The following is a 13,954-nucleotide window of genomic DNA, read 5'->3' as shown; positions in this document are numbered from 1 at the left end:
GGTCTCTAACTTGGTAGGCAGGTGTCAGACTGAATGCACTGTTGAATGATGAATCAAGGAAGCAGAAAGGCACTAGAGTCATTTTGACAGCAGCAGACGCCAGCAGAAGTTACTCATTTAAAAAAAATATATAAAAATGTAAATAAAAATATTACAATTAAAATTCTGTTCATTCTCCTACGTGGACCAAATCTTCCTCCCCCACTCCATAGGTAGCTTTCCAACATTGCAAAAATCCAATCAAATGCTTCAGTAAAGCGTGGCGTAAAATTGCCGAGCCAAAAATGTCGTCAAACGGAGAACGGTGACGCCAAACCAAAAGACGTCATCTTCAAAACGGTCACTTTGGCTCTGCAGCGCAACACGTCTGTTAACAGAGAGCGTCATTAAAAATGTGTCTGTATGCTCGCTTGGCCGGCCAGACCCCTCCCTCATTTTAGAGAATCAGTGTTTGTATGCATCCCGACATGACAATCTATTCCATCTGTTATTACAAAAAACAGATTTTAAATGCCGCTAAGACTCCATATTTGCTTTGATTTTGACTGTGACCACACTAAGCATTACATTTCTACTCAGAGATGATCACTATGGTTGGAAAGAATGAGGTCCAGGTCTCAACAGTATTAGTGTATATGGTGGATTTAAATAATATGCAGTTCTTTAATCCCCACCATCATCAATGTGCTTGTTCATTTAAAAAAAAAAAAAAAAAAAAGTATTAGTATTACTTGGATAAATGTACATGTTATATCATTAAATTACCACGCTGTCTATAAAGCTCTGTGCTTGTTTGTGTTATTCTGCATTTCTAAGTGTGATTCACCTTTAAAACATTTTATAAGATTCAACCCTTTTGTCTGGTCTTCAATGCTTTATTAAAAAGGTTTTGGCTTTCGAGGATAAACACTAACCATAGCCGTGTTTAATATATGTTTCCTTTCTTCGTGGCCAATAAGATTGTCAAGACAGCACATAAACCATGAAATAAAAGCACATTTCCCAAAAGCAAACCATCCATCTGTCATGGTGACAAAGTTCCCCTCTGCTAAACCCAAACTAAAAGGCTGCCTCTTCATGTGAGGTGACGGCCATTATGCATAATTTATCTGTTTGGTCACCGTTAGTGTGTTGGTATGAACACGGACAAGTCACCTCAAGAGTCACAACAACATTTGTGCATTTTTTTTTTTGCACAAGCGCCTGTTTGGCACCGCGTGGGGCAAAGAACCTTGACCTTGACCCTCGAAGCTCAACGGCCTCGAGGGTCAAGGGTCAACGCAGGACAGCTGGAAATATTGGGACGCGAAAGGGACTGAGCAACGACATCCACTACCTAAACAGCCTCCATTAAGGTGCCCTTTGAGCAAGGCACTCAACCCCCAACTGCTGGGCTGTGGTTTCAACAGGTAGCTCAGTTTAGCTCAACTTTGTGAGTCAAACGGCAGGTGACAAAAACCCCAACATGAATGTATGTATGTATGTATAAAATACATATAGAGCTATGGAGCAAGTTGCAGCAATTAAACAATAACTGCAGGCAGTGTCTAGCTGCTGAATGGAGGGTGTGGCCAGCCGCCGATATTAACTCTGCTCCCAAAAATCAGTGCATTGGCAACAACGAGATGTGGCGTGGTTGGCTGAAAGATAACTAAATTAAACTAAAATGGTTGACGCCCCCCGGAAGGTAGTGACACACAACCAGGACGCCCAGAGGCGTTGAAGATGACATCATCGAGCGACTACAGCATGGCGGGTCGCATGCACGCGTCATATTGTCTCATTCCAGATTTTCCTCTTCTCTCACTGCGGGGAAAAAACCCCCAAAACAAAACAAAACAAAAAAACAAAACAAAAAAAAACACGCAAAATGGAAAATGCCAACACGGCAGCACGGTCCACAAAGTTAAGACACATTCACTCAATATTGCCGGCAGCACACCTAGACTCAAAGTTACATTGTCGTGATCACGGGTAAGATACAAAAATCGGGCGAGAAAAAAGCCACAATAAACAACCGACGTTTCCCCGTTAAAACACCCTGTTAATAACCTCCACCGTGAGAGGAGTCCCGGCTCCGTGAAGGCAGAGCTATAGATACACAGAGTAAGGCAAACTCGGTTTCAGGTTGATCAAACGCAGCCACGTTCGCACCAGACGTCCCAAGGACTTTGCGCACCCCACCCCCCAACCCCCACAAAAACAATGTTACACCACGGTGCGATGTCCATGGAGCCGTCGGCGCAAACTCTGAGCTGGCAGTTTTCCCAAACCATGTATGTCTACCGCTCTGCTCCACGGCAGCTGCGCCGTCGCCAGGGACGACGGCGATTCACGGAGCTGAGCCAGTTCCATTCAACCGTCCGAATACCGTCAGAGCAGACAAGAGAAGGCCAGAGGGAGCAGCGCCACAGACAAGAAGTGGGTGACTCTGTACAGGTGGAGAGGGGAGAAGGTCACTATGGCGACGGACAACGGCAACGGGAGGAGGGCGGTCAGAGGCAGCAGTTTACTGAAAACAGAGAATGAAAAAATAAACAATGTGATAGAAATTAGCTTGACTCATGCTATTTTCGGCATACACAAATGGCGAGCTGACAATCAGAGACAATGACAGGTGACAAGCCAAGCAACGTTTGAATGTATTCAGGGACGTGGGTGGACCGTGGTGCGCTTCCTTCTACCTGCTGGCAAGTTTCTGGGAGTTGCAGTTAATGAGCAGAAGGTATGCGACAAGCAGAGGCACAGTGTGAGGCCAGCAGGGGTCAGGATCCAGGTGGGAGGAATATCTGCATAGAGAGGAAACTCGGAATAAAAAACACGTGTGAAACCCAAACGGAACCTTTTAAAAGAGAGCAAAAAATAGATCTATATATATATATATATATATATATATATATATATATATATATATATATATATATATATATATATATATATATATATGTATATGTATATGTATGTGTGTGTGTGTGTGTGTGTGTGTGTGCACGCGCGCGCACGTAACACAAACAAACCACCGCACAGCCTTTTAATACCTCAGGTTGCCGATCCAGTGAAGGAGCGAGGGCCCACTGAGCATCATGGGTAATGTGAACAGGGCTGACAGGGAGAGGTGGAGCTGCAGGTCACTCTGGACCTCCTGCAGCGCACCGTCTGAAAGCAGCGGACCTCCGTTACATTCTCTGGGCTTCCCGGGGGCCTCGGCGTCGGCCGAGCCGTTCACGGCCTCCCTGTGCTTCCCTGGAGCCTGAAAGGGCGGTGGGTTGGTTTGACGTTTTTGATGAGAAACATATGGCATTACTGAACAATTACACTGCAAGCACATTGCAAAACCGTACTACATGACCCTGTCTGACAGCAGCCAAACATGCACTAGTGGTTACAAAACAGAGACGCAGATATAATCGTGGTTTGAGGACATATGTTCTCCTGCCAACCACTGTCAATCGTTTGCCTGTGGCGTAATCTCAGCATTTCACTGAACCCGAACGTCTTACCAGATTCAAAATGTGACTCAAGGACCTCTCTGTCATCTGCAGCCTGAGCACCTGGACATACAACGTTTGACAAAAACAGGCGAGGACGTTCATTAAATGTTGTTCCAAATGACCAGTTGAGCAATTTTGCAAATGTCTACAGCTGCATTTATGGCCGGCTGCTAAACATCAGCTCCAGGTAAATGCCAAAATGAGGACATAAGGGATCAGCTAGCAGGAAAACAAATGATAAGCATAAGTAGCTGGTGCTAAAACGAGTCCATACTTTTCTAAATCCAACATGTGCCATGTTTAAGTCCCACATTCTGCACCAGTCCTCCAGTAAGTAACTTAACGGCTTAAAAACATGATCGATATGCGGGATACACCCCATTCCTGTGGGCTGCAGTGATTGATTCGGCCGTGTTGTGTTATTTGGTAATGACACCGTTGGAGCAATGTCTTCAGACTCACTCTGTAAAGGTGGAGCAGGAAGGTGGCAAAGATTGACACAGCCCCACAGAAGGTTCTGCCCACGACGGCGAGAGACAGGATGATGAGGAGCTGGGTCCGCAGGCCCAGCGTTCCACAGTCTCGAGACACGGAGGGTCTGGGGGTTCAAAGACAAAAAAACCCCCAAAAAACAGTTACAGAACATTATAGAAGGATACCAGTAGGACTGGTATCCTTCTATAATATAAGAAAATAACACTCTTTTATTCCCCGCAAAAAAAACAATTTACTTTTCTACCTTTCAAACTCACCTGAGTAGAGGAGCCATTATAAGGGAGATGAGGCGCAGGAAGAGCTGGAGCAGCGTGCTGCCCCAAAACGCCACAGCCGCGCCAAAGACATACAGGAGGGGGGACAGGAGGCGGAGCCATTCTTCAACTGGCTCCACCCCTTTGTGGAATGTGCCATCGGGGAAGGTGGGCGGGAGGGCGTCCATCGCGGGGAGGGACAGAGCCGTCCAGGCGTCCTGAAACCAGCTGTACCTGAGGAGAGACACAGTGAGGAGGAGCGACACCATGCCGTTATATACACCACTTTAATGTAATAATCAGTTAGAGCTGTCGTAACTATTATATATAAATACATATAATCACTGCAATTATTTCAGTTGATAGGGATCATTATGAACATCCCAAAATTATGTATTTTCATCCAAATGTGAAGGGAATTTCAAGGAAAATGTGAGGAATGTTGCAACAAATAAAATCCAAATTTGACACACCTCCATCAGTTGGGTTGAAGAAAATTAACCACCTCCTTAAAATGTCATGTTCCAATGTTGACCCTCAACAGCTATTCTTCATAAGATGGATGTGTATTATATTTTATTATAATCATTATAAGCTTAAACTACAATAGTGACATGGAATAAACAAACGCGAAGAAAACCTTAATTGCAATATTATTATTTCCGCCCTAGATGCGGGACTTGCAAGAAAGTTTCCCCAGCCGACATTTGAGCACCGGAAGCCTGTGTGTTTGGACGCCCCTACCCAAGTAGGAAGTGTAAAACATAAACCGGCAGGTCCACTTTGTGAGGCTGCAGGCCCCTGCCCACTGCCTGGCTCATGTCCAACGTCTGGCCGGTTCTCAGGATGGAGGACAGCTGCCCCCCGCAGGCCAGGAGGAGCGTGACAGCCGTGTACACAGGAACCAAGGGACCACAGAACCTCAGCACCTGGGGGGGGGGGGGGAATGGCTAAATTCCAGTATTCTCGGCATTATTAAATTAACGTCAAAATTCAAACTCACCCAGACGATGTCACAATGAACGCGCAGGAGACATAATGACATAAATAGTCAAGTACAAAAGGTGTATTACCCAACAGAAAATATGTGTTCTTACCTGTCCCAACACCCTGGGAAAATAAGTCCTTATCGACACCTTAGGATGAAATTGAAAAATCCTCAATGGTTTTCCTGACAGATCTATTCCGAAAATTACTACAATATTTGAACTTCTTAAAAAAATAACCATAGATTACAACCAGCTACTTAGAGGTTGTTTAAAATCGATTGCAGGTTGGGATGCGCAGTACCTTGTATTGGCAGTTGGGGGCAGTGTGGAGCTGAAGAAGAACACCTGAGGTGTTTTCTGGACGGCTGGTGTGGAGCATCCCTGAGAGCTCAGTCACTGACGGAACGCTGGTTGGGATACAGAAAGGACAGGGTACTTCCACTACTTTCCCCACTTGCATGATAGCCATTGTGGTGTGGTGAAAATGCAGGGTTGCCAACTGCCCATACATTTACAGACAGCCAGTAAAACTTCTTATCTCTAAATATGCTCCATAACTCAACGGTTGATTTCTGATTTCTGAGTGTCGCTTTAATCCATGAAAGTAAGGAACATCTACAGAGAATTAACTCTCCTAAATTGTGAAATAAGAGTTTGAACCGAAGGCGATAGAGTGTACACAGCATTGTGTGCGATTAAGGTCGACGGCAGATTATCTCATATTAATCAGTCAACAACAAGGAAACAAAAGAGAAACATCCAGATTTCTAAATCAAAGTCATGAAGGCAAACAGGAGAACGCCAACCTGGCGGTGGTCAAGGAGTCCTCGCGAAACCACGGCACCTTCATTCTGTATACATTGGACAGTCTGTCTGCAGGACAAGAAAATAACAGACAATATATTTAGACCTCCACACCGACACGAGCAGCAAGACGATGCTCCCCATCCACCAAACACAAAGAATAACATTAATCAAGCAGTAAACTAAAAGTCCATATTCTAGTAAGCCTCAAGCTGTGCTCCACTTCTGGACAAATGAGCACATCTGTGGACACGCACCCACGCGCACACACGCACACGCGCACACACACCTTTATGTACTTTGCAGTGGCTTGCGACCGTGATCCTGAACGCCTGATAGACCTAAAGATACAGAAACACCAGAGTCCAGGTTTGAACTCTACAAACAGGCAAGACGCGATCGGCCGAGAGTTTGACGGAAGACACACCTGGTGGAAGTGCTCCAGCTCGATGTTGTGGAGAAGGCCAGAGGAGTTGACCGTGACGTCACTGGCCGTCAAACCTGGAAGATAAAACCAGAAAAATAAAGGGAAGCTTTGTGACCCCCTTTCAACCGGACGCTGAGAAACGGAGCGTCCGAGCGTCCGAGCGTCCGAGCGTCCGAGCGTCCGAGCGTCCGAGCGTCTGAGCTCACCAAAGGAGAGGACGTGCGGCATTGGCACAGAGACCGTCTGAGATTCCTGCCGCTGCCACTCACACTCCACGGAGAACTAAACAAAAGCAAAAAGAATAACACGGACATCAATGTTTCCCCGTGAGAAAACTTCTGGCTCACTTTTGACCTTTGATGTATCTGTCCATCGGACTGTGTACGTGCACTGTATAAGTATAAGTACACAGTATACTGTAAACAATGGGACTGAGGAGTTCTCTGCTTTTTACCAATTAGTATCCGTTTTTTTAGATGTCTATATAACTGACTGAAGAAAATGAGACCACTGGCGATAAGATTGAGGATTTTTATTATTTACGTTACATAAATAATGGGTACATAAATAAATAAATAAATAATGGGTTCCTACGGTAACAAAGTCGATCGATAGTACACGTTTGCCCAGCCAATGTAAGAGTTTCCTGGCTTCCCGGGAAGATGCCTAGTTTGCATTCTGTGTCGTGAGCTAAGGCGTACCTGCTTGCCATTGAGGTTTGAGGCTCCGACAACCAGGTGAGAAACAGAGGAGAGGTCACCGAGGCTCAGAACCAGAACCTGGAAAGAGCGACGGAGAGGTGAGAGGGAGCGGCGACAAGCACAGGCAGGAGGAAGTTCCTTGATCGGAAGACGTCCATTTAGAAGAGACCGACCTTGTACGGTGGGAGAAGCTCTGTTCCCATGGACAGATCCACCGCGTGCACGCTTATTGAAGGAAAGAATTCATGTCAATAGATTGTGAACAATAATAGTCATGCGCTGTCATCATTGCCTCCAGAAATGAATATTACTCTGGTGCAGAATACAATAGAAGGAGCTTGTGATCAAACAGTGCCGCATACCACATAGAGCTGCTCCTCTGGACGCAGCCATACACCCAGCTGCTCATCTCCTGCAGAACAAAACCAAATCAAAACACTGACACACTGGGAGGGTGAAAAGGACGACAGCACCTTGCATCCAGTAAAAACAGGATGTGAAAAACAGATTAGGGACATTTCGGTACAAATCACTCCACATACAGTATAGGCTCTGGGTTGTGCGTGTGCCTCGCTCCCCCGTACGGACCTGCTCTACCAGACAACCAGGTTTACAGTCATCAGCATCACCATCAAAAGGCCGCCGTGCCCACTTACTCAGGAATTCCACCCCCCCAAACACGAAAATATTTGTTTGAGCGCTTGCCGTGTTCTGACCTCCGTTTTTCCGTTTGGAGAAAGGTTAAGCAAGAAACCCGGGTGTGAATTTGACGAGAGGCCTTTAAATATATATTTTTATTTTTTTAAGTTTAGACTTACACGAATACACCTATTTTTAAAAATGCGCATGTTAAAAACAATGAATAAAAGAAAGGTGGAAACCGCCTTACTAGGTTGTTGCTCCGGCAGTAAAAGTGACTGTAGGCTTTCCTGCGGCTGGATAGCGCAAAGAGGAAGTACTTGAACTGGCCCTCCTGTGGATGTCAGAAATAATCAGTCAGCACTTGCAGATACAGTAAATCTGTCACAAAACATCAAAATATCTGCCCGCTTTTGTAAGTTAGTTCAACAATCCATAATAATTCCCAAACCTTGACGGAAAAATGGAGACGCCATTCTTTAATGTAAAAAAAATAATCTGTGAAATTTGTAATTATGCAAAAAAAATTTGAGTGAGAGGCGCATCACCGTTAACGTTATAGATTTTACTGACTATAGCGATTATCAATTCAGAATGTTTACACATCTCGGGTATGTTACTACTGCACTGAAAAATCAGAAATCAGAAACAGTCGAAACAAGCAAAACTGTACCTTGGGTGTGCTGTAAGCCAGACGGAGAGTGTTCACTTCACTCCACGCTTCAGGAAAATCTAAAAGGGTGATTCAAAAGATTTACCTAAAATTCTCAGTGTACATCTTGGCTCACCTTTTCTTCCCCTAAGTAGTAGTAGTAGTAATATGTATGTATAGTATGTTATGTGTCCTAAAAAAGAGTGAGCCTTGCCACATTTGATTACCTGAGAGGACGATGGCGGCGTCTTGAACTTCGTCCAACATCCTGACAGGATGCCGGATGAAGTGATGGTTCAGAACGGCCATTCTTCTTTTCCCGCTCTCTGAGAACTACAAAAACACTCAGTTTGGTTGGATATCAGGGAGATGTAGCCATTAATAGATTATTATAACTTTTAGACATTTTTTGGGGCCAGGCAACATTCAACGACTAGCTTTGTCCAGGGTATTAAATAAAGTTATTTGAGATGTTTTAATGCCGTCGACTTAATTCTCCCCAGTTGTGAGCCTAAAATGTATTCAAACTTTGTATATTTTTGTATTTTATTATAAAGAAAGGTAAACATCCTTAACGTCTTCATTATTAATTAATGCAAAAAAAAAAAATATATATATATATATTATATATATATATATATATATATATATATATATATATATATATATATATATATATATATATATATATATATATATATATATATAATAAAAAAATATATTGAATTTCAAACTTTTTAATGCAATAAATCATCTTATTTCCAAATGGATATGATACTATTTCAAACTATTTAATGAAAAGCAGATAATCAGTTGTTTGTTCTCATGTTTCTGTTCATTTCTAATCGATTCAGTTTTGGCAGAACAGTTCAAGATAAAGCCGCTGCCTGATCTGACCTGTTTGGTTTTAGGTTCGATGAGGTCGAAGAAAGCCCTGACGGTGGCAAGAACGAGCTCTTTGCACCTGAAACAAAAAAAACACGTCCCGCTGCAATCCAAGTTAATGCATCAAATTGATGAGCTCAATACGAATTACACAAGTCATCTCACCAAACGATGGAGAGGTGGTCCGTGGACACCCAGGTCCTGGGAACGGCGGTGACCTTGGAAAATAACAAATGAGTGCATAAGTGGAGAAAACGAACAAACTGGGCGCTATGTCCAGGTTCTGCTCAACCTACAGGTTTAAGAGAAAGTGTTCAGGTCAGGTGTCCAGGCACTGAGCGGAGCGGTGTCATGCTTAAGGGAAGTGATGTCACGCTCTTACCACCAGTGACAGCTTGCTGGGGTCCCCCGGCGGGCACGGCAGAGAGGTCAAGCCCGAGCGTACCTGGTAGTCGCGGTAACCACCCCCAACCGACAGCACGGTCACGTTCCTCAACTCATCTGCGTGGCTCACCCACCTCTCTCTGACAGCGGAGTAAAACTCTACAGAGAAATACACACGCGAGTAAAATGATTAAAATCAAAAATCTTTCCTTTAAGAGGAAGGGTTTAGAGTAATTCCATTTAAGGTCTTTTCTGTGGTATAATGGACAATGCTGTCTCTATTGTATACATTTAACGCTCCTAGATGTGTAAATGCCCCCAAATGAGTCTGAGTGAGTCCATAAAGGTGTCTTAAAGAGCAGATTTAAATTGTGCTTACCTGTAATAAACATATTGTTATATATGTTATGAAGCTAGGATTAACACAGTAACTTCATGATTATTAACAGATAGATTTGTCCACCTAAAAGGGGAGTGGGCGTGTCTCTCCACGTTCATTTTAGTCCTGATGTCTACAATATGAGATCATATTTCTTTAATCTGTTAATCAATAATGACATATGTATGGATCTTGCTAAATAATCAAATGTACTGTGCTGTGAAGGTGCTCCGTACCCAGCAGGTAGGTGTCCAGGGCCAGCACGGGGGCCAGGTGAGGGGAGGCCTGGGTGATGATGAGGGTGACCAGGTGGGGGCTGAAGCGAGGCAAGGTGAACAGAGCCCGGGCCACCACTCCCCCCATGGAGTGGCCCACCAGCACAACACTGCGGGGGGGCGATTCTTGACCCTGGTTGCGGAAAGCAAAAAATAAATAAAAATAAAAATAAAAGTTACTCTCCACAACAGAATCCAATACAATCAGTATGGTCACATCCAAAACATACTTTGGGGGCAGAATTCCAGGCCTGACCTTGTAAAGCCGCAGAATGGCCTTGATGCACTCGTGGAGGAAGCGGGTCTGCTGGCGGAGACTCCCGCCGTACAGCGCCACCAGCTCCTCGTTGAAGTCCACGGTGAAGACGTTGAGGTGGACTCCCCCCTCCGCACTCTCGGCCTTCCTCAGAGCCACCGAGCCGAGGGAGCGCGCTTGGCGGGGGAAAAAAACAAACAAAAAAAACCCCAAAAGAACGACGGGACGCTTTGGTTAGGACCCAACGGCGACGTGTTTTGCGCGACGGCGGATTTAATTTTTTGCGGCGAGAGTATTCACACTCTGAAAACAGCGCGGCGCGGGGAGAAACGTCCAACATAAAGGCGGAGACGAGACATTGAGAAATACGGCGTTCGATTCCGACTCCCCCGCTGGGCGAGCTCTGACGTACAGTGCTCTCAGATCACTCTCTCGGACGGTCAAACCCGGTTAAACTTCCTGATATAGATATAGCCCAGAGCGTCTGATAAGCGCATCATCGTCTCGGTTCATCAACCGCAATCGTAGACGGAGACAACTCATCGTAATGGATTCATAATGAATGTGAACGGTAGAGGTACCGCGTGGTGTTACAGCACTGTGCGTTTATGCCCGTGATGGAAAAAGAGAACGAGGGGGTGGTCTCCTCCCACGCGTAAAAACATAGCAAGACAAGCAAGTCCCACTGTATACAATCTGAGAAAATGTAGAAAATGCATCTTTCAGTGGCTAATCAACCAACCTGTTCCAAAATGATGTCACGGGTGCGACTCTAAGGCAGCCGAACAAAATAATACTCAATGATTAGCACTGGACTACATGCAGTTGGAGATGCCGGGCTGATCTACATATTATGTATAGAATAACAGCGCTATTTACGAGCACATTTTTAAATTGATTCCAATCAGGGGTGACATTTCTTGCAACGTTTCCTGGTGGACTTCCCGTCTTGTTTTGTTTTTCCCGTCAGCCTAAATATCTGATTAATGAGCTTTACTACAATAATAAGGGCAGCACTGTTGACAGCTGGGTTACGTATACAAATCCTTTTTGCTTGGAAACAACATGCAGAGCATCTTACATAACAGCTATCCTCCAGTGTCTCCCATGCATTAATTTGTTTGGGGCGGATCAACATTGACCGGCACATATTGATGTTCGCTTTTTTTTTTTACTATTTATAATGTTTAAAATCATATTCCATTGTAGAGCTCCCTCCCTCCCTCCCTCCCAACCTCTCTCCCAACCTCTCTCCCTCCCTCTCTCCCTCCCCCACCTCCACCCCAGTCAGCTACCACCACGAATAGAATCTAATAGTGTGGGAAATACTGTCCTCGTAAACTCTGGACTAATCCTCTCACTTGTCACCTCCCTGATTGTGGCCACGTGTGCAAAACTGGGAAAAGCGCCGCGGCCTGATTGATTGATTACGCCTAAAATGGAAAAAAAATGTCCTAACTGCCCGTCCGGTAAGCCGCCACGGCCATGTTGTTCATCGGCGGCGGCTCTTACCTTGCTTGTAACTGCCTGCGTTTCCAGGCAGGAAGAGAACAGGGGCGCCGGTGAGTTTCAGCGAGCGGGTCTCCTGGGCGTAGAGGCCCTCGCCGTACAGGTAGAGCCCGTACGCCGGGTACAGTCTGGCCACGCGCCGAGGGAGCGACACCCGCTGTGTGCCACACAAACACGCCCGACAGTAAGAGAGATACAGTAACACAGAGAGAAGAGAGAGAGAGAGAGAGAGAGCATTGAGGTTGGCGTGGTAGTTAATCGTAACCTGTTTCCAAGGATATGTTTTGCTTTATTGCAACCATCTGCTTTTTGTCCCCTTTCCCCATGTTCTCATTTCACAGTAGGTGTTCGTACAGCAAAGCAGCCCATGCTGTCAGATCATGCCAAGCTTATTTATAGTCCAACTCACCCGCCTACACCCAGCATCATGTTGGTGTGTGAACAACAAATCATCGATTGGTGAAAACCAAATAACCCGCAACGTCTTTTCGACACTTTAGACTTGTTTTCCCAAGATACCTGCGCTGGTTCTAACACTGTTGGTCTCCTTCCTGGCAAAGAAACGTCGCTCAAGCATAGATCAGGAAATGAGCTCCAACACGAGCAGCAAGACGACGCCCCCCATCCAACAAACACAAAGAATAACATTAATCACGCAGCAAACTAAAAGTCCATATGCTCGTTCGCCTCAAGCTGTGCTCCGCTTCTGGACAAACGAGCACATCTGTGGACACACACACACACACACACACACACACACACACACACACACACACACACACACACACACACACACACACACACACACACACACACACACACACACCTATTTTTGCATTCAATGGCGGTTTTTGTGGTTAATGTGCAAGCGTAATTCCAATTCCCAACTTGCAAATGCCTGCACGTCTAATTATTTTTAATAAAACAATTTTCGTAATCATTTTTAATAATCACCAAAAAAAAAAACAACCCTGACGGTAACTACCTGTGGAATGTCAAACCACAACACTTGTCCTTCTTTTGCTGCGGTTTCAAATACATCAAATCGAATCATCTCGTCCGAACGACATTAAATAGGACGCCCGGCTGATTCGGTTCCCCCTTCGACGACAACAGCGTGCGGGGCTTGGGGTCGTGTGGCCGGGCGTCAGGGAACAGGTTCCAGGTGTGTGTGTTGTTTTTGTTTTATAAACATGGTGGCCCGTCACTCCGCGCCTGTTTGGAAATAAAACGCCGCTTATCGCTCGAACGCCGGCGCGCCGCTCGCCATAACGTCAATCTGTTGCCGCCTCCCCGGTGCGGAGACGGCGTACGGACACCGCAGCAGGCGGAAGGCTGCTAATTCGGGTCCTACTCACCCGGTACTCGGGGTACTCGAACATGTAGGTCATGCTGCACCGATTCTCCCCGAACCCGGTGAGCAGCTCCCGCAGGGCCAACGCCAGCAGCCCCAGGGCAACGCCGTAGAAGGCCGCCGTGGCGAACTTCATGCTGAGACGCTGGCTTGGGCTGGATCACGGCCGTTCGCCCGCGGTCATTGCCGTGCTCCCCCTGCCTCCCCTCGACTCCAGGCGGCCGCGGACCGGGAGGGGACGGACGTCAAGCGGCTGCTCCCCGACAGGAACCGACCGGGCACGCGTCCGGTGACTGGCGGGTAGACCGGCCAATGGGCGGCGGCGTCTCTGCGACGCTGACCAATCAGGGAGCGGCGTGGGGGAACCTTAGCCATAAACAGCGAGTGACGTCATCGCGGAACCAAACGGGGGACCGCCTCGTTACAGGTGCTGGAAAAATGAAAGCCGAAGCGAGATCTA

General features: G+C 46.0%; 1 protein-coding gene across 1 annotated transcript; it reads right to left on the bottom strand.

Moving 5' to 3' along the window:
• Positions 1 to 2,373: 2,373 nt before the first annotated feature.
• Positions 2,374 to 13,725, bottom strand: pgap1 (post-GPI attachment to proteins inositol deacylase 1; the record flags this gene model as incomplete). The annotated part of the gene is made up of 26 exons (XM_080019116.1): positions 13,499 to 13,725; positions 12,144 to 12,297; positions 10,632 to 10,807; positions 10,337 to 10,508; positions 9,720 to 9,880; positions 9,503 to 9,555; positions 9,350 to 9,416; positions 8,680 to 8,785; positions 8,474 to 8,532; positions 8,051 to 8,134; positions 7,524 to 7,573; positions 7,335 to 7,386; positions 7,162 to 7,239; positions 6,667 to 6,742; positions 6,461 to 6,534; positions 6,323 to 6,374; positions 6,036 to 6,102; positions 5,531 to 5,636; positions 5,338 to 5,376; positions 4,985 to 5,169; positions 4,244 to 4,474; positions 3,954 to 4,089; positions 3,501 to 3,551; positions 3,039 to 3,250; positions 2,685 to 2,789; positions 2,374 to 2,512 (listed from the first exon to the last, which is right to left on the bottom strand). Exons 1-26 carry the CDS (start codon positions 13,628 to 13,630, stop codon positions 2,374 to 2,376), a joined length of 2,817 nt encoding a protein of 938 aa, XP_079875242.1. The 5' UTR covers positions 13,631 to 13,725.
• Positions 13,726 to 13,954: the final 229 nt, after the last annotated feature.

The sequence above is a fragment of the Zeus faber genome, assembly GCF_960531495.2.
Source record: "Zeus faber genome assembly, chromosome: 18".
NCBI classification, from domain to species: Eukaryota; Metazoa; Chordata; class Actinopteri; order Zeiformes; family Zeidae; genus Zeus; species Zeus faber.
This window is presented reverse-complemented; position numbering and strand designations above follow the sequence as displayed.